At 38.4% G+C, this 24,392-nt stretch overlaps 1 protein-coding gene across 3 annotated transcripts in view; it reads left to right on the top strand.

The window, feature by feature from the left end:
- The window catches only part of EPM2A (EPM2A glucan phosphatase, laforin), a 164,368-nt gene that overhangs the window by 41,069 nt on the left and 98,907 nt on the right, over nt 1-24,392 (top strand). Inside the window, exon 1 of one of the 3 annotated variants that reach the window (XM_032873117.1) lies at nt 12,646-13,031. The exons of 1 other annotated variant lie outside the window; for it this stretch is intronic. In XM_032873117.1, coding sequence (XP_032729008.1) covers nt 12,731-13,031 — 301 coding nt within the window. In that variant the 5' untranslated portion in view covers nt 12,646-12,730. Of the gene's footprint in view, nt 1-12,645; nt 13,032-24,392 lie in introns of those variants that run through there. One more of the 3 variants, XM_032873115.1, reaches the window with a different exon arrangement.

Here is a 24,392-nt window from a genome sequence, read left to right as displayed (position 1 = left end):
CAATGTAGTTCCCATTAAATGATCACTTCTATTATGACCAAACTATTTGAGAATATCCAAGTATTTTGAAGCAATTAGACTGTTTCCTAAATATTTTGCATTTTTATTCTGATGTTTTGCTTATCTAAACAATGAGATGCATTATAGACTGTTCTGTATAAACAAATACTAACCCTGTGAAATTTCTTATGCCTAAAATAGTTATGTTTTGTATATTTCTGCTTGTAGAAAAATATCACACTTTCAGTTTTCCAAGTACAAGTTGTCAAACAGGTCCTATCTAAACAAGAGCTGTTTTCTGAAGCTAGTAAATACAAGGGAATTTAGTAAACTTTTCCCAATTTTACCATTTTTCCATGTTACTTAGCAACCAGCTAATACTTCAGAAAAATCTCCTTTTTGTACTAAATTGCCATTGAGATTTGTGTCTGTTGCCAAACTGAAGATCAAATAGGCAATCACAATTTCCCTAAAGGACATAGCTGAAACCTAGCTGATGTTACCTCATCGCCGCTAAGAGCCCAGTGTTTTCTACCCTTTCTATTTAGAAATACCATTATGTATTGTTACTTGTGCATAATAAATTCATAATAAATCCTCTGAGACTGGGGCTATAAATGGAAACGCGTCATGTAGCCAACCATGCCTCCTTAATACTTAATATGTGCCCGTCCTCCAGAAACATTCTTTATTTGCTTTGAGAGCACATTAAATAAAGTATAATATGAGTAAGGTAAGTAAGTAAGTAAGTAAGTAAGTGAGATAAGGTAAGGTACATTCTGTTTTGCCTGGCATGAATCTAGTTTACATCTACTGTAAATCAATTAACATTGTTAATTATTTTAACACCTCTTTTCATTCTCAAAATTTATCAGCTTAGGACAATAAGTTACATGGTCACCCTGGATCTGAAAAATTTGGAGGCAGTTCAGAAGAGAGCAATGGAAATAACTAGAGAAACAACCCAAGGAGTTGGATTTATTTATTGGTTGAAGAAAAGGGTAAACATAAGGAGATTACACTCTTCAAGGAGAAAATCCAGAAGAAGTTTATTCCGAGAGGAATCGAAAGCCTCAGCCTGCTTTCCAACTCAGGTCTGCATAGAATTAAAACTTTTACATTGAAGATATGCTGTGTAGAAAGTAGCAAAACAGAAGGTGTACATACTAGATTACACCCAGTAAAGGTTATTGTTCCCTATTTTTAATATTATTTAAAGAACAAATAGAATATGAACATACTTTATGGTTTAGCAATTCTACTTTTATAGAACTACTTATATAGTGATAGGTCCTAGCAAAATTAGTGCAAATGTACAACATGAAGTACATACTAGGCTGTTGATAGCTTTATGTTTATAATAGGGCCATTCTGAAAATAATTCACCTATCTATTAACAATAAAATTTATAAAGCATAGGATATTCAGGCAGTGAAATATGCTGTACATGAACAAAAATAATTAAGTTATACTTACATGCCACAATGTATGTGTTTCAAAACCATAGTGTTGACAAAAAGACTGCAGTTACAAAAGAAAACATGCAATATGGTTTCATTTTTACGAAATTCAAAAAAAATAAGTGAAACTTTGTTTGTATGCATGCCCTAGAAGGAAATCCTCAATCAAGGATTCTGGTTCAGGGATTAATTTGAAACTTATGAAACTACTGATAATCAATCATTTGTGACCTACCCAAATGCCAATTATGGTTCCATGAAATAGTTTAGTCAGGAAGAAGAGCAGTAGAGGTGGGGAAATAGACAAGGACAGAAGCAGATCATATAGGGACTTTTTCCAAGGCAGTTACCATTGTGGATGACTAAAGCTTAATCCCCTTAGGGAAACTCAAGGGAGCCAGAATTCTGGACATACCAGAATTAACTTATTTTAGGCACAAAGAGGTTAAGATATTTATACATCATTTTCTGTTAATTTTTGTGGGGGGACATGCAGTGAGTACTATGTAGGGCAGATAATTCAGTCAACCCAAGAAGGACACGTGATATGAGTAAGACATAAATGCTGGTGGTTTTAAGTCACGGATATTTTGAGGACTTTTATTATCAAAGCATCACCTAATCCTGACTGAACACCTAGTGCTTCAGCCTTTTCCAAAAGGCCCACTTGAAGGGAATGTAGAGAAAGGCAAAACAATGGGGAATATCTCATAGACTGGAAATGGGGAGGAGAGAGTCAAGTCAAGGGGGTGTTGCAAGTGGTCCTCCAGCTGGGGAGATAAGGAACAGCAAGATCAATCCCCATTTTCTCTGAGGTCCTTGGGAGTGATGGTGTTGTTCACCTGGAAGGTGAAGTAACATATAATGAGAATGATATACCTCCAGCTCCTGAGTATACAGATCAATGCATTATTTTATTGCAAAGTGTCAAGGACACTCTTCCTTTTTTGGACTGGTTAATTTGAAGGTAGTGCAATAAATTTCTCTACTCTAAAAAACATTAAGATTGGTCTTGAACATAACCCAGGACAATATAGCTTCCTGGAAAATCTCAAGGGAGGGAGTAGGTTTAAAATGCTGGTGATGGATGGAACTATTACATTTAAAGACTAATTGAAGATATTATAAAGAAGTTCTATAATCATGTTGTTCACAAAACCAAAATATCACTAATATTTATTTTCTTGAGGAAAATCACTTTTCTCAATCATGGATCATATATGTTCTGGTGGCTGTATCATTGACACTTGAGGTGACCACATGGAGTGGAGAGGAAGGACATGGAAACAAAAGGAAGTGTGTGTCTCTGATAAACATTCATGTTTTAGAAAATTAGATGTATGGATGAAAACAGTTAAATGAGAAACTTAAAACATGTTTTTATAAGCATCCCAGTTTCCTCATATATCAAACAAAGGAACATGGAGCTCCTTCTGGTTCTTAGAACTCTGCTGTTCCAAGCACAATTGTTCTTTCTTTGAATTTTATAACTCTGAGCAATGTGGGAAACCAACTATATTAAACTGATTGACTACTAAAGGCATTAATCTGGTGAAATAAATTATATTCTCATTTATTCTTTGGAAGAATTTCTAAATTGATCATGGAATCAATTGCTCCTCCACCTGGGACATACAAACTTAATTAAACCACAGTATTTTTTTTTTTCCAGGTGAATTTACTGGCCTTGCAATGACTATGTCATAGCCGGACACTTATTGGAAATTAAAGATTCTGAAAAATCAATCCTTTCTTTAAAGTGATAATAAATCACACTTTCTAAAAAGAATGTTACTGCACCCAAAGATATTTACTTAAAAAATGCAATCTCATGTACCTAACATCATACTTCAGGAAGTTTGATAGCTAAATGAGATTGTTAAATATATATTAGCCTTGCCATGATTAATACTGTTTGCCTGGTAAGCTTGCAGGTGGTGTACTCACATACTCACTGCCAAAGGTAATAGCAAATAGATTAGAACAATTTACAGTATACTAATTTTTGCTATTATAAAATAGCATAATGAACTCATGTCTTCATACTGAACTAAAGTGTATGAAATCGTTCACCTCTTGATTTTAATAAGTTTGATATTCTCTCTTTGGACAGTAAACACCCAAGACATTTTCTTTTCTCTATTTCCCATTTCTTCATTATAGAACTACCATAATATGCTTGTTTCTCTATTATTATTATTTTTAAAAAAGACTTTATTTATTTGACACAGAGAGAGAGAGAGAGAGAGAGAGAGATCACAAGTAGGCAGAGGCAGGCAGAGAGAGAGGGTGAAGCAGGCTTCTTGCTGAGCAGAAAACCTGATGTGGGGCTCTATCCCAGGACCCTGAGATCATGACCTGAGCCGAAGGCTAGAGGCTTAACCCACTGAGCCACCCAGGTGCCCCTCTTTGTTATTTTTTTCCCCTTCTTTGTTATTTTTAATAGAAATTGCGAAACATATAAGTAAGAATGCAGAACTAGTCTAACATGCAATTGATTAGTGCAGAATATGTCATATAGTTATCTGAGAAAAAACAATTTCTGGAATCTGTATCTTTTGTTAGTCCAACATTACATTAAACATGCTTTGAGATTTTTTGTGTCTCTGCTTTTGTTACTGTGGTTACCGGTGTACCGGAATACCAGCGTCCCTTCATCCCCACCTCTTTCTTGTCTTCTGTCCATTCCAAACTCTGGTTGCAAGTCCTTCATGACCTGATACCAGACCCAACCTGTCCGGGTCCTCGCTGCTTTAGTCCTTCTGCGACCTTTATGATGCCTGTCGCTAGTTGTTTGTAGCTGCTTGGTGACAAGTAATTTAGTATTGTTAAATTTGAAAACAATACTTTTTTGTGTGGTAACAGTTTTCATGTGTATTTCTTTCCAGCAACTATACTGATGAACTCTATGAGAACAAGAATCACGTTTTATATTTGTTGGTGCGTTCCAAGTCACCTACCCAATGCTGTATACTTCAAAAGTATTTGTATACTGGGGTGCCTGGGTGGTACAGTTGGTTGAAGAGACCAACTCTTGGTTTCAACTCAGGTCGTGACCTCAGGGTCGTGAGACCATCCCCATGTCGGGCTCTGTATCTGGGTTGGAGTCTGCTTAAGACTCTCGTTCTCTCTCTGCCCCTTGCCCCTATGCTTGAATTCTCTTTCTCTCTCAAATGAATAAATCTTCAAAAGTATTTGTATATAGATTGTCTCTTGTGAAATGGTTATTACTTTTGGAAGAAGTTGAAAAAATAAAAAGGTTATTCTTCTATGTACCATCGTAAATCAGTACCTCAGTGTATGCTGGAGGAAGCACATCCTCCTCTTGCAGATTCTTAGGAATCAGGTTTATGTGTATTTTCCTTTGAAAAACCGGGGTTCCAGATACCTGGGTGGCTCAGTCGTTAAGCATCTGCCTTCAGCTCAGGTCATGATCCCAGGGTCCTGGGATCGACCCTTGTATTGGACTCCCTGCTCAGGAGGTGAATCTGTATTTTCCCTCTCTCTCTCTGCCCCTGCTCATGGGCTCTCTCTTTCTCTCTCTCACTCATTCTTTCTCTCAAAGAAATAAATAAAATCTAAAACAAACAAACAAACCAACCAAAAAACCAGGGGTTCAAAACCCAAATGACTTCAAGAGGCCCACAGCTGGTCTAATAGTTGACTTGCTGGTTTTGGAACAGTTTTATTGAGATATTATTCATACAAGTCATCTATTTAAAGTGTACAATTCAATGGTTTTTAGTATATTCACAGACTTGTGCAACCATCACTACAATCACTTTTAGAATATTTTTAACACTTCCTCTCCCAAACCCTATGTACCGTTATCAGTCACTCCTCATTCCCTTCCCTATAGGTTCTGACCTGAGACAACCACAACCTTTCCGTATCCGTAGACTTGCCTATTCAGGACATTTCATATAATTGGAATCACACAGTATGTGCTCTTTTGCGACTGGCCTTTTGACTCAGCATAACATTTTCAAAATCAGGCCATGTTATAACATACATCAGTACTTTATTTCTTTTTATGGCCAAATATAGCCCATTTTGTTGATTTAGTCATCAGGTGATAGAAATTTGAGTTGTTTTCAATTTTGGGCTATTAGGAATAATGTTTCTATGTGCGTTCACTTGCAGAGTTCTGAATGGACATTGTTTTCCATATCTTGTGAAGGAGTGGGATTGCTAGGTCATATGGTAACACTATGCTTTACCTTTGGAGGAACTGTCAAATTGTTTTCCAAAGTGGCTGCACTATTTTGCATTTTCATCAACCTAAATAAAGGTTCCAGTATCTTCACATCGTCACTACTTCCTTTTTAATGCTGTCATGAAAACTAACAAACAAAAACTCTTGGAGTATCAGGATAAACAGCAACTTGGCCCCAATTTCAGGGAGACAATGTGGGCATGGTGGAAACTGGAGTGTTGGGAGTTCAAGCCCATCCAAAGGGGGAGACAGTCCCTTCTCAGCTCTGCCCATTGTGTCTTGGAAGCTGTGGCCCCTTCTTGCCAAATCTGTTTTTTCCAAGAGAAGACAAAAATTTGGATATTCCTGTGAAATTTTCCAATATTTATATATTGGCTAGGAATTAAATAGAAGCCCATGTATGTCTGTCGATTGTGGTCTGCTGTTTTGTGGTCTCTGCTACAGAAAGTACCAGTGGTTTCTAAGATCACAGACCAGTGATGTTGCAGCCACTATGTTACTTCCCACAGAGGGAACAACTGTTGCTCTTATAATTTCTCCATCTAAAGGAACTCCTCCCTACTCTTACCCCCTACCCTGACATTATAAATTCTACAAGCTCTTTTTTTGTGTAGAGGTACAGAGATATTAACACCTCACTCTGGTCACATTTCTACCTGAAACCGAAGGGAAATGTGCTAACTCAGATTAAGAAAACTTGTTTCTCTCATAATAGCGGTTTCTGGCCTCCTTCCCAGGAAGGAAGCTTTAGAATTTTGGTTTCCTGTTTCGTTCATCTCTTGGAGTTCCCTGCACTACAGAAGGGCTGTGGAGTTTCTGGTGAAGTTCGTGCATAACAAAATCATAGCAGATAGTGCAGTCTCCCACAGGGCAGACCCCAAAGGCAGATGATATGGTCATAGTGAATGTATATAAAGTCTTGGGTACTGTTCTAAATCTAGTTAGATTCATCTGTGTTTGTCCAGACTGCTGCATATAATCTGTTTACAGCTATAATTTTACTGAGGTTTGCCAACTGGATCTAAACAATTGTAATTTTTTTTTTTTTTTACACTTTTAGAGTAGGGCTTTAGCTTATATATGCCTTTTTGAGAATTGGAAAAATTCCCTGCTAGGAGAAGGAAATAGTGAAATGTGTTAGGCCTGAGAGATGGCAGCCCCCAAGGCTCTATATGTAGATATGCCTCATGGCACTAGACTTACCCTGGAGCAGACAGTTTATGGGAGGAGAACTGCACCCAGAACAAAAGGCTGTGCAAGTGGAGCATGGATTGCATTTTAGCAACCCCCCCCCCACCCCCTAGCCCTTCAGCCTAGTGTTTCTGTGCACAACCATGTGCTGAGTCCTTGTCTGGAGAGGCTACTGAGTCAGGCATTCCTGTCTTCGTCATTTATTAGCTGTATGGCCTTAGGCAAATCAGTTAATGCTCAAACAATTTGTGGCTTTTTCTGGATAATGGAGATCACAGTTACATCATGGAAATGTGGACAGAATTAGATAAGAGGTGTTTGACACCCAGCACAGTGCCAAGCCCATTGTAGATAAGAGCTCAATAATTTGCATGTTATTATTGTTATTTTTATACACTGTACAGAAAAAATATCCAAAACCTAGAATTGAGATATAGGGGTGACTGCCTGTCTTGCGTGTTGGAGCAGTACCCTCAGTACCCTCCGAGTTATTTCATCCTCTACAAGACTATTTGTGCCTGATTTATATTACTGTTTACTATTGGTTAGGGCCCTCCCTCCAAAAGCTATTTATTCAATATGTCTAATATGTTTATCTGTCTAAAATGCAAGTGATTTCTGGGTGGTAGGATAGATAAATCCAAAGTTTACAGTTTTATTGCCCAGTAGAAAATTAATCAGTTTTGTATCTAATCTAGTAATCTACCAGTCTTTCCAAGTCTATACATATTAGGTCTGGAATTCTTTTTGAACCATTTTTACCATTCTGCTGGTTCCTTCATTAATATATGTGAGAATCATTTTGGAAAATTATATTTTCTTTAACAATGTCCATAGTGCATGCTTGGATGAGTATATAGTTTTGAATAAGTGGTTACTTCCTTTAATTAAACATGAGTACAATTTCTCCCCAACTATTCTGCATTTCCGGGAATCCTTGAGTTCCTAGTATGAACTAGAGATTAGCGGGGGAAGCCCATGGTCTTTACGCAGTTCCTGCTTTACCCTTTCTTTCCTATCGAAGGTCAATGGGGTTTCATTTCAGGCTTCTCCTTTCCAGCTATCACCAATCCTTGCTTTCCTTCTGGTATCCTCACCTTTGTCCAGCTGATGTTGAAGTAAACCAATGTTTCCAAACCAACCTTCCGTTTGTCCTCCTTTCCCCACGCCAGACAAAAGCATCCTAAACAGTGTCACGTTTAAAATACCTTTAGGCTTGATATAAACACCTACAATGATTAGGAAAAATGAGCACAGGGTGAATTACAGAGTGTTCAAATTCCTGAAAACGACTTGTCAGGCTTGCCTCCTGCCCCTCCCCCGCCCCGGGCTGCCCTCCTTCCCCACCTCAGTCTCTGTCTCAGTTCTTCACTTAAGTATAAAGGAGCCTGCTCTGCTTTCAGCTAACTCTTTCCCTTTTCTCAAACTCCTTGAAAGTTCCCGTTGGAGTTTCAAATCATCCCTTCTAGCCACTACTCTTTTATTCCTAAGGGATGAGTTATTGAGCCTTCTACCCTTTTTGAGAGAGGTGTTAATTAACCTGCCATTCAAATTACCCCAGACCTAGGAGGATCTTTTTCAATCTGAAGAAAGCTCTGAACTGGTGTCTCTGAACTCAAGTCCAGCTAACTGGCCTGGCCCTGTACTTTCGCTAGGAAGAGCCAGTTGGGGTCATTGCTTGACAGAATCCAGGCTCAGCCGACTTGTTGAGAAGAGGCATTCAGTTCAGAAGTGCGGAGAGGTGTGGGTTTTACAAAGCGGACAGCAGCCGGGGTGTGTGTGTGGATGTGTGTGTGTACACATGCGTGCCAGGGAAGGAGCAGGTCAATATCTTTTGAAAAGGTGTATGCTTCACTGTAATTTTATACTTGGACCATTTAAAAAAATCAATATTTCTGGGACACCTGGGTGACTCAGTTGGTTGACTGTCTTTGGCTCTGGTCAATTTTAAAAAAATCAATATTTCTATAGCATAAATTGCATAAAAATGCGTGACTAAACTGACTGTTGGTGATGTACTAAAAATGCAGTTCTTGTCTGTATGGTGGGATGCGGTGGGAGGTGGAATTATTGGAATCTCCTGCAGATAGGAGATTTTTATATGTATCAGAAAGGGGCATGGATTTTTTAAATAGTTGAGAAATTGTGGAATTTTTGGACAAAGCCTGGGTGTAGGTCAAATCTGTCTATTGCTTCAGATCTTTGAAGGGATTTCAAGTAGCTTAACCTATAATTTTCCAACCCAGAAAAAAGTAAGCTGCAATATGCAAATTTTCTAAGCTATAATTAAATTCTTTCAGGAAGGTTTTTTTTTTTTTTTGTTTTGTTTTGTTTTTTTTTTAAACCACAGAATTGGAAATAGTCTATGTGGCACATTTAACTCTTAGTGTGTTCTGACAAGTAATAAACTAATGCTTATAACAGTCCCTGAACTATTTGGATGAAATATGGTTTGCATTAGTGAGTGTGTGTATACATATACAATGTTATAAAGGAAGATTTATGATAACTCACTGACTAGTGAAAGATTTCTTCAGAAAACATAAATTACCATGGTTCTAAATAATAGCTTTCTCTGAGGGAGCCTTGAAAGAATTTACATTTGAATTGGATCCTGAAACTCTAAATGTGAATTTATCACCCATTCTTCAAGAAATATTGTAGTTTTATAAAAGATAGCACTATAGAAATGAAATTCAATGACAACAAATTAGTTTGGTCTTTTAAAAATTATTATCAAAATTATGTTTCTTTACTGAGCCGATTCTTGCTCTAAATTCAACTTGTCTTCATATAGCATCAAGAATCTAACCTCAAACGGATTCCATAAATAATCACTTCTATTAAATACCACAATTTTTTGAACTGTAAGAAGAAATCTCAGATGGAGAACTCAACCAGGAAAAAAAAGCTTTTTTTTTTTTTTTTTTTAAAGATTTTATTTATTTATTCAAGAGAGAGAGCACACAAGAGCACAACTAGGGTCAGGGAGGGAAATGGAGACGCGGACTCCCTGCTGAGCAGGGAGCCAGACACAGGGCTCAATCCAGGAACCTGAGATCATGACCTGAGCCAAAGGTAGATGCTTAACCAACTGAGCCATCCAGGCACCCTTTTACCTTGACTTTCCAAATCTGTATTTCCATTGTCAACAAGATAGGTGTATAAAGGCATAACAATGACCATTTTCTGGGGTCTGAGGTCAAATCCATTCTAAGTATAAAATATTTAGTATAAAGTATAAAATATTTATGTCCTTATAGACTTGTCTATTAGTTTAGATTTATCTGTTTCGTCATTCCTAACGATGAAATTGGTTACAGGAAATAATTATAGGAAGTTAATTTTTCATTAAGAGCTAGTGGAGAATAACTCATTTAAATATGCTGGGATTTAAAGGTAGTCTGTAAGTGATTTTCCTAGAAATCAAATTTTTCATAATGTATATTATATATGTCTTTAACTGTAAGCTGAATGGATGACTTTTAGCACCAGCTCCGTCCCTTCCTTGCTATGGGCTGCTTACTGAAACTTTCTGCACATTTTTCTCACATACAAAAATGGAGATACCATACTAGTTACTTCTTAGGATTGGTAAGAGAATTAAATTAGACAATATGAGTTTGAAAACCACATGCTTAGTTCATAATAAGGGTTCAATGGCTATAATAATTTTTATGGTTAATAAGTTCAAATGATTGATGAAGTATGATTGAGGCTTTGGAATATGTCCTTTTGGTCTTGTTCTTCTTTCCAATTGCATTTTACTTAGTGTACAATGTAGCTATCGCATTTCTACTATATTTCAATCTATGCTGTAAAATACTACATATTTGGTTTGGGGATTAATGGGATACTTCTGACTGTTAAAATTACTCAACTCCTTTATGATAGAAAAGGAAAGGAAATAATGCCTCTTGATCAAATATATTGCCCCTTTTGTCTCTTTCTCCTTCATTCTTTCTTTTCTTCCTCCCACCCTCCTTCCTTCCTTTTCTCCCCCTCCTCCTTTTCTCCTCGTTTTATCTACGGAATGGACAATACTCACCCTGGAAGAGCTGGTGGGAATAATGCCGTTTGGAAAGCGTACATACAGGCTGCATAGAACAACAGAAGAAATCCTGAACTGTCAGTTCCCAGGGTCCTTGCACGGCCAAACGACTCTTAATTTCCTAAAATTAGTCTAAGAATATTTTGTTAACATCAATCTGAATAAGCTGACTCACATGCCACCATGATTTAATGTCTGCTTTGCTACTGAATCAGCCATGTTTGGCTAGCCTTGCTGTCTTCATTTTTCTTTGTGTTTATCCTTAAGCTTAGCAACCAACCAAACACTGAATGGAATATCAATATTTAAGAGTAAAGCATATTAGTTTACTAACTGTTCCACTGACAGACTCAGTTTGCATGGCTTACATTTTGTATTTCTTTTTGTTTTACTTATGATATATATATATATTTTTTAAGATTTTATTTATTTATTTGACAGAGATCACAAGTAGGCAGAGAGGCAGGCAGAAAGAGAGAGGGAAGCAGGCTCCCCGCTGAGCAGAGAGCCAGATGCGGGGCTCAATCCCAGGACCCCAGGATCATGACCTGAGCGGAAGGCAGAGGCCTCAACCCACTGAGCCACCCAGGAGCCCCTTACTTATGATATTCTTAATGCATGAAATTTTGACTCCCCCGCCCTATTTTTCACAAGCTTTCAAATACTGGTAAAAACATGAACTAGAGATATTTTATGTGTCTCTGGTTCGCATAAGAGATTGTTGTTAAGTGGTGAATATACAAATGTAAGAACAGGAGAACAATTTTATTAAAGAATCAAAAAATAACAAATATGTAAACAGAAAGGATGGTTATCTTAAACCAGTAACAAAAATTAAAGCCCTCTCCCCACCCATGTAAATAGGTTTTTCCTTTTGACCAAACAGCTATAAATCTGTATTTCTTGACACAGAAGTATTTGGTTTACTGAAAGCAAATTTTAAACATTTTTTATTTTTATGCCATTAAAAAAATTATATCACACATTTGTAATCATAGAATTATGGCCCTTATTGTTTTACCTCGAAAAGGACTCGAAAGTATTTACTCCAAACGCATTTTACATATACTAAAAACAGAACATTTTTTGAAAAAATGAAAGCGATCCTGTGTCATTTCAGGCATCGAATTGGACTAGACAAGGGAAAAGTAACCAGTGTTTTTCTGCATCAGCTCTGGGCTCGGAATGGCATCTCTTCCACCAATCAGAGAAACCTTCGGAGTTAGCAGGGTCTTTCAAGATGGTTATTTTATACCCTCACGTTACAGATAAAGAAACCGGAGGCCCAGCGTAAGGGACCTGTTTAAGGGCCGGAGCTCTCCAGACACCGCGGCCGGGATCTTCCCCCAACTTCACTATTAATGTCACGCCACTTTTCTTTACGACCCATATACACATAATTTCGAGTCTTTGGGAAAGATGACAGTAAAATCGCAGGGTTTCTGGGCTGTTTTCCTCCCTTTCCTAACCCGTTTAGACTCCCTTTTGTCGCCTCCGCCGCGTCCCCAGCCGCCCCGAAGAGCCGCGCTGCGGAAAGAGGCCACCGGCCCGGGCAAGCGTCCTTCTCCGCGAGAGGACACTTGTCCCGCGCCCGCTTCCCGTCGCCACAGGCCCCGAGCTGGACCAGGCCCGGCTCCTAGGCCGCGTGATGCAGCCCAAAAAAGGTGCAGCCTCGCACGTGTCCCCGCCGGCGCCCCGGCCCCTGGCGACCAGGCCTCCCGCGCCGCCGCCCAATCGCCGCGGCCGCTTCGCGCTCGGGCCACGTCCGCCGGCCGCCAGGCACCGACACCCGGAGCTGCGCCGCCCGCCGCCATGCGGTTCCGGTTCGGGGTGGTGGTGCCGCCCGCGGTGGCCGGGGCCGGGCCGGAGCTGCTGGTCGTGGGGTCGCGGCCCGAGCTGGGGCGTTGGGAGCCGCGCGGGGCCGTGCGCCTGAGGCCTGCGGGCACGGCGGCGGGCGCGGGGGCGCTGGCGCTGCAGGAGCCCGGCCTGTGGCTCGGGGAGGTGGAGCTGGCGCCCGAGGAGGCGGCGCAGGACGGGGCGGAGCCGGGCCGCGTGGACACGTTCTGGTACAAGTTCCTGAAGCGGGAACCCGGAGGAGAGCTCTCCTGGGAAGGTACTGGAGCTGGCGTCCCCACCCGAGCGCGCCGCGGGGACTACGGCCTCGGCCTCGGCCTGGGCGCCCGCCGGTGCCCGCTGCGCGCTCCCCGCGCGCTCTGCCCGTCTCCCCGGCTTCGAAAGCTGCCCCCGAACTCCCTGGCCGCCCCGGCGGGCCAAACAGTGGCAGCCCGCCGCGCCTCGGGCCCGGGACGCGACCCTAGATCCCTGCCGGGCTCCTGCGCGCCGGCCCGCCCCTTCGCTCCCTGACCTTCCGCCCTATTTCCCACACGCCCAGTTCCCGGGGTGTTTTCTGGCGTGTCGGCTTCGCGGCCCGGTTTCCTAAATGACCCCCGCCCCGGGGCACCTGTCCTCCCCGCGCGAGTCCCTGGCCGCCTGGCCCGCCCTGGGGCTCACGGGTTCTCTCCTGAGCTCTGCCCTAGTGTTTCGGCGTCCCCGTTTACCCCCTCGTCCCCTAAGAAAAGACCCAACCGGTGAAGCTGCCCTGTTCCCTCATCCACGTGCTTGTGTATGGGGTTTTCTTTCCTTAGATCTGAGAGCGAACCAATGCAAAGACATTGAGTCTTTCTCCTTTTGGATTTTTTAATTTATTGAGATATACTCTGATTTCCTAAGATATAATAACAATATATGCTAGTTGTAAAAAAAAAATCAAATTTCAAGGTAAAAACTTCTTCCCTCCACTGCCTTCTGCCCAGTACGTGTCTGTCTCTACCTATCATGTATCTATCTCACGCACAGACTGTATAATATATGATTCTGTATCTTGCTTTTTCTTGATTAACGATATGTTGCCAATACTTTTTAGCGTCACTCCATATAGATGCATTTTATTTTTTAAAAGGCAACGAAATATTCTGCGTCTGACTAGTGCGCATTCGGATGGTTTTCGTTTTCCTCTGTTCTAAACAGTAGTAGCTTCACTGAAAGTCGGTGTATGGAGTTACCTTTGAGTATTTGGCAGTGTTGCTGTATGGTAGATTCTGAGAGGTGAACTAGTTAGGTCAGCGTGTGGCCATATTTTACATTTCAATAAGGACTGCGAAATTATACCCTCAAAAGGCTATACCAGTGTAGACTCCGTCCCCAAACCACCCCCCTCCCCACCTCCCCCAGCGAGGTGTGAATTTAGACAACTCTTTCTTTAAATGTGGTGTGCAAGGTAGAGGATTGGAGTAGGTGTGATCCACAGTTGTCTAAAGCTGATGAAATGAATGTCTCTTTAGAAGTTTATGTGACAAAAATGGGCCATTTAGTCCCTAACGGTGTGGAAACAAAGAATCAGTAAAGAACATGAGTATTCTGTAATGCGTTTGTGTATTATCCTTGTTCTGCTTGGTTTTATGAACGGGTGGCATTTATTCTCATTTTGTATTTACCGTGCCTGAATGGAGGGGTATGCTCACCAGTTTATGCCCTTCTTTACAGGATACAACTTTTATTAATAGTATTACATAATATTTTTAACAATAAAATATCTGCTAATTTTAATAAAAATTATGGACTTTCCCCTCCCTAGTTCTCCTCCTTTTCTGTTTTTAGCTTTTCTGATATTCCTCCCAAAGTTCTAATTAATTTGCTTCTATTGCTATTTCTTAATGTATTACGTGTAACTTTTCTGTTCTTAGATTTTGAGTTTCTATATAAATTAGATATAACATTTTAAAATTAAAGTTAGACAATATATATTGACAGCAGCTATGTATCCATAAATTTAACCATCATACTTGCTGTGAAATGTGAGGAATTAAAATTCATTATCTCTCTGCTCCCTGCTGGTTTTTATATTATTATTTTATATAAAAGTTATCTATGTATAATTGTTGACTTGCTATTATATAGAAAGTTCTGTGTTATAATAATTGTACTGTGCAGAAAGTTACCCCTGTATAAGAAGGTAAGAAAAATAGCTGACACACATTCTTTTCCCTCTCCTTACTTTGGTTATTTTCTCTTTATTGGTAAGTTTTACATAATTTATATTGTGTTTTAAAATTGTTACTATTCCTTCTTGTTTTGGATTGATAAGTTGATTCTAAAAACTAGTAAGTTAAAGAGCATTATGAGAAGCATCATGGTCAGCGTTTAAGAGTAAGGATTCTGGAGCCAGAATGCCTGTGTTCATCAATCCATGTGCGACGTTCGGCAAGTTACTTAACTTTACTGTGCTGTCTTTGTTTATTTTTTTATTTTTTAAAGATTTTACTTATTTATTTGACAGAGATCACAGTTGGCAGAGAGGCAGGCAGAGAGAGAAAGGGAAGCAGGCTTCCCGCTGAGCAGAGAGCCAGAAGGGGGCTTCTTTACCAGGACCTCGGGATCATGACCAGAGCAGAAGGCAGAGGCTTTAACCCACTGAGCCACCCAGGCAGCCCTACTGTGCTGTCTTTGAAAGAACTAAGCTGGCTAATAAATCTAAAAGAATTAGTAGAGGACTTACATTAAGTGTCAAATAAGTGTTAGTGATCGTTATCTTTACTGTTACAATTAGGAAATAATTATTGCAGAACCAAGTAGTGCAATTAGGCTCATAAAAAAGGAAATGTAATTCTGTGACATGGAACACAGGGAAGGGATTCTTTTCCCTTAACGCTGTAAGTGTCAAGATACCCGGGTTTGTTTTACTTCATATTTGGGTGGTAATGTTCTACTACAACTTGTGTAAAATTTCTAGGTAATTTTTTTTTTTTTTTTAACACCAGAAGCAGCACATTGATCATCAGAATTTCCTAGCTTGACTGCAGTATTTGATGAATGCAAACTTCTCATTTTTTGGAAAAATTTTTGCCTTGAAAAATTGGGATTCTTTTTCTAATTTTCATTGATGTAGTGCGTTCAGAGCACAACTCTCTGGGACTTTTTTGTTTTTAATTGAACTCCTGGGTTAGTTACATTGTTTTGGATGCCATGTCTTCCTCTTTTTTAAATATCTTACTCATTTTGTTGAGTTGTATCCTAAAATAATTTTGAAGAAACAGTAAATGGGAGATAAAATATCTGAATTCTCAGTTTCTTGAAAATGTCTGTATTTTGCCTTCACACTTGACTGATCCTTTGGTATTTTAGTCTCAAATTAATTTTCCCTTTGAAACCTTTGCCTCAGTACCTTGTAGTACCCATTGTAATGGATAACTGTGATGCCAAACTGAGCCCATTCCTCTATAGGCAATCTGTTTTTTTCTTCCCTCTTTTGAAGACAACCTTTCCTTAAATTATTTTACCAGGATGTATCTGATTCTCTCTTGTTTATATCACTTGACAATGGGTTGGATCTTTCAATTTCAGTAATCGTTTCTTTTAACTCAGGGAGATATTTTATTATTTCATTTCCTCCCTTGTTTTCTCTGTTCTTTCCTCTGAAATGGCTATTAGCCATATAATCTACCTTCTGCATACATGTGAGTATCTCTTTTCTCTTATATTTTCCATGGTTTGTGTTTGGATGAATTTTCCTGACAATGTTTCCCAGATCACTGCTTGATTTTTAATACTAGCTATTCCATCATTTAGTCCTTACACTGGATTTTTTTTACTTTTGGCAATCATATTTTTAATCTTTTGCATTTTTCTGTTATTCTCTGATTTCTTTTCTTTTTTTCATAGCTGCTTGTTCTTCCTGTATGGATACAATTAATACCTGAATCTTTCCGATGACATTAGATAGAATTCATTAAAAGTTGTTTCTGTCTTGCATTAACTTTTTTTTCTCTATGAGCATTTTTTTTTATGCTGTAAGTTTTCCCTAAATATTGGACAATCCTTGGATGACTGTTCATTTTTATAAATAAAGTATATGTTGATTAGTATAGGCAGCTGTGCTGGTTTCTTATTTAAGTTATCTTTACCCAAAATTCCCCTCTAAGTGGGGGGACATGCATGGGATACTGTGTAGTTTGGCAGATTTCCTTCTTTAGGGTGTGAGGCTGGGGAGCCAGTGAGCTCCAGGTCCTTACCATTAGCAAAGTAAAAACAAGCAAATGAAACTTTACTATGGGGAAATATATTTTAGCAGATTTTATTCCTAAATGGAGTTACCTTTCTTTCTTTCCTTCTTTTTTTTTTCTCCTTTTCCTTCTCCTCCTCCTCCTCCTCCTCCTCCTTCTTCTTCTTCTCCTCCTCCTTCTCCTCCTCCTTCTCCTCCTTCTTCTCCTCCTTCTCCTCCTCCTCCTCCTCCTTCTCCTCCTCCTCCTCCTCCTCCTCCTCCTCCTCCTCCTCCTCTTCCTCCTCCTCCTCCTCCTTCTTCACCTTCACCTTCACCTTCACCTCTACTGGTAGATCCACAGACATCTCAAGATCTATTCACCTAGTTCTCTAGCTCATATGCCCTGGGGCCCTTTCCAGGAAAACCCTTCCCTCCTATGTTTAGAGCACACTGAATTCATGTTGAGGATACGGTGGGCCAGAAGGAGGCATGTGGGAAACTTTTCCTTGCAATCTCTTCCAGATTGGCATCCGTGTGCTTGTTAGGGGTCTTCTTACCTGTTGCTTTTTTAGTAGTCTTCCCTAACTCACCCCTTAATCTTTCTCATAGTGCTCTTCCTTGCTTCATACCTCATCTCACAGTTTGAAAGCACGTTAGTTATATTGGCCTAGGCTCTTTGATTGCAAGTAATAGAAATGGAGTGTGAACCAATCTAAAAAAGAGAAATTATTATTAACTCATAGAAACAAACTAAAAGAAACATGGAGTTTAACCTCTCTGCTCTTGCTTGCTCTCCAGCTGTCTCTCTTCCCTGTGGGTTTGCTTTACTCTGGTACTGACCTCATTCCCTCAAGCAGACTCTACCAAGGTAGACTTCCCAACAGGGAGCTCCAGGCTTACATACTCAAACCCAGAGAAGGAAAAAAAAAAAAATTCTTCCCTGACAGCTCTAGTTAGAAAAATGTGTGGGAGAAATGGGAATTTACCTTCCTGAAACCCAGTCATTCTTGACAGGGAGGTATTTCCAACAGCAAACACTTTTTGAAGTAGGGGAGGAACACTTTCCTCCCAAAAGTGACTGTTTCAGGGGCAGTTTAGAATATGGTGGGCTGTAAGTTCACAGAAAACACAACAAACAGTTGTTTAAACAAATAAAGGTTAATCTCTGCTATAAAAAGTACATAGAGAGATGGTGATGGTAATGGCCCACAGCCCATGGATGTCTGGAGAGGTGTCATTGCATTTTCTTGGCTTTTTCCTCAAGACAACAGTCTAGTCATCACATCTGCATCCAGTGTGGAGAGAGAATATTGGCAGTATCACCCGTGGGTGTCCTGTGTATCTGGAAAGCTGTAACCTCAGCAGATTACTCCTCCCCACAACACACATACTTCCTTTCAGTTGGTGATTATGAATAAAGCTACTACAGTGATGGGCAAGTTTTTATGTAAACTTAAAGTTTTCAAATCAGTTGGGTAAATACCTAGGAATGGGTTTGCCAGAGCATATGAAACTGTATTGAGCTTTTTAAGAAACTTGTCAAACCATCTTCTGAAGTGGCCATAGCGTTTTTCATTCCCACCAGCAATGAATGAGGGTTCCTGTTGCTACACATTCTCATCAGCTATTGATTTTGCTCAGATTTTGGGTTTTAAGTATTCTTACAGTTGGGTGGTTGGTATCTGATTTTTTAAATTTGTGAAAATACATGATGTTGAGCGTCTTTTTATCTGTATATCTGTGTATCTTTTTTTAATTGGCTGCTCAGATCTTTCTTCCACTTTTTAGTTAGATTGTTTTCTTATTGCTGATTTTTAAGAGTTCTTTGAATATTTGGATACAAGATCTAAAGAGATATGTGATTTGCAAATATTTCCTCACTGTTTGAGACTTGTCTTTTCATTCTCTTAACAGTGTTATTTACAATGTAAAACTTTTAGTTTTAATGCAGTCCATTTTATCATTTTTTTTCTTTAATGGATTATGCCTTTTGTTTTGAATCAAAAATCTCATTTCTAAACTCAAGGTCATCTATTTTTTCTCCTATGTTATCTTCTAGAAGCTTTTTATAATTTTATGTGTTACATATAGGTCTATAATCCATTTTGTATTAATTTTTATCTATGATACAAAGTCTGTGTCTAGATTCTTTTTTTTCTTTTTTTCTTTTTTTTATGAGTATCTAATTGTTCCAGGACCACTTGTTGAAAATTCTTTCCTTCCTTTTCTGATAGGCCTTTATTAAAATTTAGATATTTGCACTGATCTATGTGCTCATTCTTTTACCCATGTCACACAGTGTGTTGATTACTGTAGCTTTATGCTAATCTTGAAATAGTAGTAGTATGAGTCCTCCATCTTTGTTTTCTTCAGTATTGTGTTGGGTCTTTTTGGTGTTTACATTTACATTGTAGAATCAGTTTGTTGATATTACAAAATAATGTGATTTGATTGGGATTGCATTGAATATATATATATACATATATATATATATATCAAGTTCAGAAAAATTGACATCTTAACCATATCAAGTCTTTCAATCTATGAACCTGGAGTACATCTCCATTTAATTAGATCTTTGATTTCTTTCATTAGTGTTTTGTAGTTCTCCACATATAGATCCTGTACATGTTCTGTTAAATTTATACATTTTTTGGGGGGGGAGGGTGCTAGCTTAAATGGCATATTTAAAACCTTTTTGATTGTAGATTTCAATTGTTTATCACTGATACATAGAAAAGAAATTGACTTTCATATCTATTCATTTTTGTTTGGATGTTGGATATTGTAGTTTTTCATTTTAGAGTTGAAATCTTTTTTCTGGCAGTTATTTGTGGATAACTTTGTTACTTTTGAAGTTTATCTTGAAGGTTTATAAGGACACATCTATGGTAGCTTTTACTGTAGGACTAATTAAGCTCTACTACTAAGGAATGACCCTCTGTGTTCTCTTTTAAATGCCCCATGTATTAAATAAGATCTCCTCATTCTGATGGAAATGCAAATGTTTCCCAGTTCTGTGTGAACTCTGCCAATTCTTTGGCATACAATATTCAGAAATTTATTCTGTTTGTTTTTTGTATGGCTTGCTATTTGTTCTTTGTATGGCTCTATCAAATTTCATCTTATGCATCCACAGATTGGTATGAAGCTAAAGAATCTAAGAGACATTTATGCAAGTTCATGGAGCTTTCTCTTCAGGGCTTTTTCATTTCTGAAATTTGGCCCTACAAATTCCAATTCACCCTATTCTCCCCAAACTTGGATTTCTATTTCCTCAGTTACTGAGACCACTGACTTCTCTTTGAATCTTGTTCCTGCATCATGGTTCAGAAATTCTCTACAGGCAGAAATCCGTGGCATTCATATTGTTCACCTTGTTTCTTTTTCTTCTCTCAGAGATTATAGTCCTATGCTGCTTTTTGTTCAACATTTAAAGACAATTGTATCATACATTGTGCCATTTTTTTAGTTATTACTTTTATAGGCAGGAGAAGAAGTCTTGGACTAATTTTTAAAAGTTTGCAGGTAGGTATTTTTCCAGCATATTTTTATAATTTTGCAAAAGAATTCCTGATTTTATTATTTATTTATAATATATTTATATATATATGTGTGTGTATATATATGTACATATATTCATACACAGACACATGCACACACATACACAGTCTAATCTATATCTTTCTTGTTAAAATTAGGTTGTTTTCCTTGGGTGTATCTTCTAAAAGGGATGATTAATAACCACACTATGGTTGTTATGAGGACTAGTTTATAAAGTGCCTAGAACAAAGTAGTAGCTCTGACTTTAAGATAGCCAACAATTGATTAAATTTATTGATCTTAAAGGTAGTTTATGTTCCTAGAAGCAGCAGCAGTTTTATATAATATTGGACTAATTCATACACTGACCCCAAACTATACCAGCATTGCCAGTATACTCTAGATTTTGCTGCAATCTCCCAATAATTATTTGCTTTACCCATTTCTACTTCAGCTGCCCTGTACCTTGGTGAAGAGTGGGTTTGAGTGGAGGATAGAAGGACATGTACCGCATAAGGGATGTCATCCACATTGCAGCTGAATTTTGTGGATAGAGTGCATGTAACTTGTTTCTTTGTTTAATTGCAAAATTCTTTTATATTTTTAATCCTTTTAAAATTTAAATTCAATTTAATTAACATATTCTGTATTACTAGTTTCAGAAGTAGAATTTATTGATTCATCAGTTGTGTACAACTCCCAGTGCTCATCGCTTCAAGTGCCTCCTTAAGGCCTATCACCCAATTACGCCATTCCCCCACTCACCTCCCCTCTAACAACCCTCAGTTTGTTTCTTATAGTTAAGAGATGTGTGCTCAATATTAATTGGATAATCTTTGACTAGAAGAAAGATCTCCTAAATACAAACTTAGTCCTTTGTTTTATCCATTATGAGGTGAGAGTCTTTCAAGAACATAGCTATGCTTACTACACTCAAAGGAATCATTAAAAAGGCAGTATAAAGAGAGGGACCTAATCGAGAGTTACAAGAGGATAACTTAATGAGCTATGAATGACAAGTATAAAGAACTTTAAAGAGTGACATTTGACATGGTCAAGAAAGAAAGATTTATTTTGGTAATAGTTTATTACTGTTGAATGAAAAATTCTGACTGAAAATTGTGATAAATGAAATTTAACTGTTCTTGGTCAGCTGAAATTACTGTATGATGATTTCATTTTGTGATGGGGAAAGTGGGTCCAAGAGAGGTTTAGCAAATATCCTAAGTCCACACACTGTTAACCTGTGGGAAACACTGGCTGTGGGAAACACCTTTAGGCAGGTGTCATGATTTGGCACTTAGGCAGGCATGGCAATTTGGTGAGTGAATTTTCATATTCCATACACAAACTCTAAATCAAAGACTTCATAGATGAGAAGGAGTTCACTGGCTGCATAAGATCCAGGATATCTCTGTATCATCAGTGAGAAGGGAATTGACAGAGAATGAGAAAAAATGGAGAGGTGAATGGAGACTGTTTACTCCAAAGGATCCTTCTCTTGGTATTCTCTCTTCCCTCCTCTCCACTCCTCTCTTCAGAGCATTCATTGAATGTGTTACATCAGCCCAAATGACCTGAAGTTTTAACAACATCAAGAAGGATATTCAAACCAAAATGAAAAGCATGTTTTACCTCTCTTGGATCAAAACCAATTGTATCAGGCAGAGGAAAATAATCCAGGCCTAGATATTACTGCAGTTTCTTATTCCATCTCCCCCCATACCTGATCCTCCTTCATTTGCTAGAGAGTTAATGGGAGCGGAAATGAAAGTGCTTGCTGTTTTTAGATGATCTGTTCATGTCTCCTAGAAGCAGAATGAGGTTCTAATTTTAGGAAAATTTAAAGAAAATATTGTTGCATGCTCACATAGTGGGGAAGGAGAAAAATTAGGAACATTTTTTTTTTTTTCAAAAGGTGGTAAAGCAACTGCGAACTTAGCAATGTTATTTGGTGCTCCTGTGGAGACAAAATAATCAGTTGGATAAGGCATTAAACAAGTATAGTGTGTTTTATGGTGTTTAATTGAAAGATAAAATGCATACAGTGGAGATTTTATACTTCATTAAATATGTTTCTTTGTGTAAAGATAATGCTCATGAGGATTTGGGATGTGAGTGTGAATGAGGGAAAGATTTACAAATTGGATTTGTAGAAAGCCAGAGAATGGATGGATAGCTTAATGAGATGAGACAAGTCTGAGGAGATTTCAACTTTCTGTGAACGAGATGGGCTCAGCTGGCTGGTCAGGTCTGACTCGCTGAGCTCCCGCTAGGTGCGAGAGATGGCTCTGTGTCTTTGGGCCGGCACTGGTGCCAGGGCTTCCAAACAGGCAAACTCATTAAAATGTTTTATTATTCCAAGATCATCCTCAACTTTAAATACTGTTACCTGGCAGTGTTCTGTTTTCTGCTCCGATGGTGGATCCTGGGCTCTGTCCATCTAGCTCAGGTCTGTATTACAGCCAATATACACTGAAAGAGAAGCTTGACATTTTCAGTTCTATGACCTTCATGTTTTTAAATGTTAAATCATAATGTCACATTAACATAACACAGAGCTTGATCCTGAATTTTTGCTAATTAAACCATAGAGAATTAGAGGAATGGTTACTCTCAAATAATTTTCTTTTCAGTTTAGTTGTAAAAGGCTCTATATTATGGCTGTGAGCAAAGAAAGATTTTATCAACATTTCACCCATGATGGCCAACATTTCTGGATGTCATATTTATAGATTTTATGAACTATTAGTACCTTTGGCAAAAGTTAATATGACCTTTAAATTCATGTCTTTTGTCATAAATTATCAATTTATTACCTTCTTTATTGATTGAAATCTCTAAAAATTTATCTGTTTGATGAGTATGACAACAATTACCCAGAATAATTCCAGAGCTGGAGAAATTTTGAACTCCCATATACAGAAAACTATATTTGGGGGTTACACTACTATTTCCATGATCTTAGATTCAGAACTATTCTAAATATCACCTATTGATTTCTGAGGTTGTATAAATTCTGAGTGTGGGATACAAGAAGACATTGGTTTAAAGTGTTGCTTTAACATTTACTAGTTCAGAATAATTATGAGGAAGCATTGAGCCAATACACGTGAACATTCTTTGTAAATGAGAGTAATGATTATTTTGTACTAGAAATATTGACAAGATTTTGTCCTTGGCTTATTTTGTTTATCCTTTTCTGGTAGTACTTCACATTTATTTGCAAAGAAGGAGTATCCCATAAAAATTTTTTTAGAAAAGCACTTTACCCCTGAGCTATGTATACATTTTTGCAAAGGCTTCAGTTTTCACTTACTTAATCTGTTTAGAAAATTGAATCTGCAATTTTCACTTGATGATGTCTTTTTTTTTTTTTTAAGATTTTATTTATTTATTTGATAGAGATCACAAGTAGGCAGAGAGGCAGGCAGAGAGAGAGGAAGGGACGCAGGCTCCCTGCTGAGCAGAGAGCCGGATGCGGGGCTCGATCCCAGGACCCTGAGATCATGACCTGAGCCGAAGGCAGAGGCTTTAACCCACTGAGCCACGCAGGCGCCCCTTGATGATGTCTTTTAATTGAAGTTCAAGAGGTTTTACTATTTTTCAGAGAGATTCGCTTAGAATTCATTAGTGAATCAGTCTAATCAGGTGTGAGGAATATGGAGAGATATAACCCAAATCAAACTTTAAAAAAGGGAACTCTTAGGAACTCTGCTATTACAAAGGTGAACAAAATGCCATGAAAATAAAAATGTATTAATAAGCTCATTAAACCTCACATTTTACTATTACTTAAAACCTTATTTTGTTGTTAGCCATTGAGAAAGGATGTCTATAACTTTCTATTCCTCATTTAGGCACCCTAACAAATCAGAATACGTATTTGATTCA

This window comes from Lontra canadensis, unplaced genomic scaffold (genome assembly GCF_010015895.1).
Source record: "Lontra canadensis isolate GAN:19392208 unplaced genomic scaffold, GSC_riverotter_1.0 scaffold47, whole genome shotgun sequence".
In the NCBI taxonomy this organism is placed as follows: domain Eukaryota; kingdom Metazoa; phylum Chordata; class Mammalia; order Carnivora; family Mustelidae; genus Lontra; species Lontra canadensis.
This window is presented reverse-complemented; position numbering and strand designations above follow the sequence as displayed.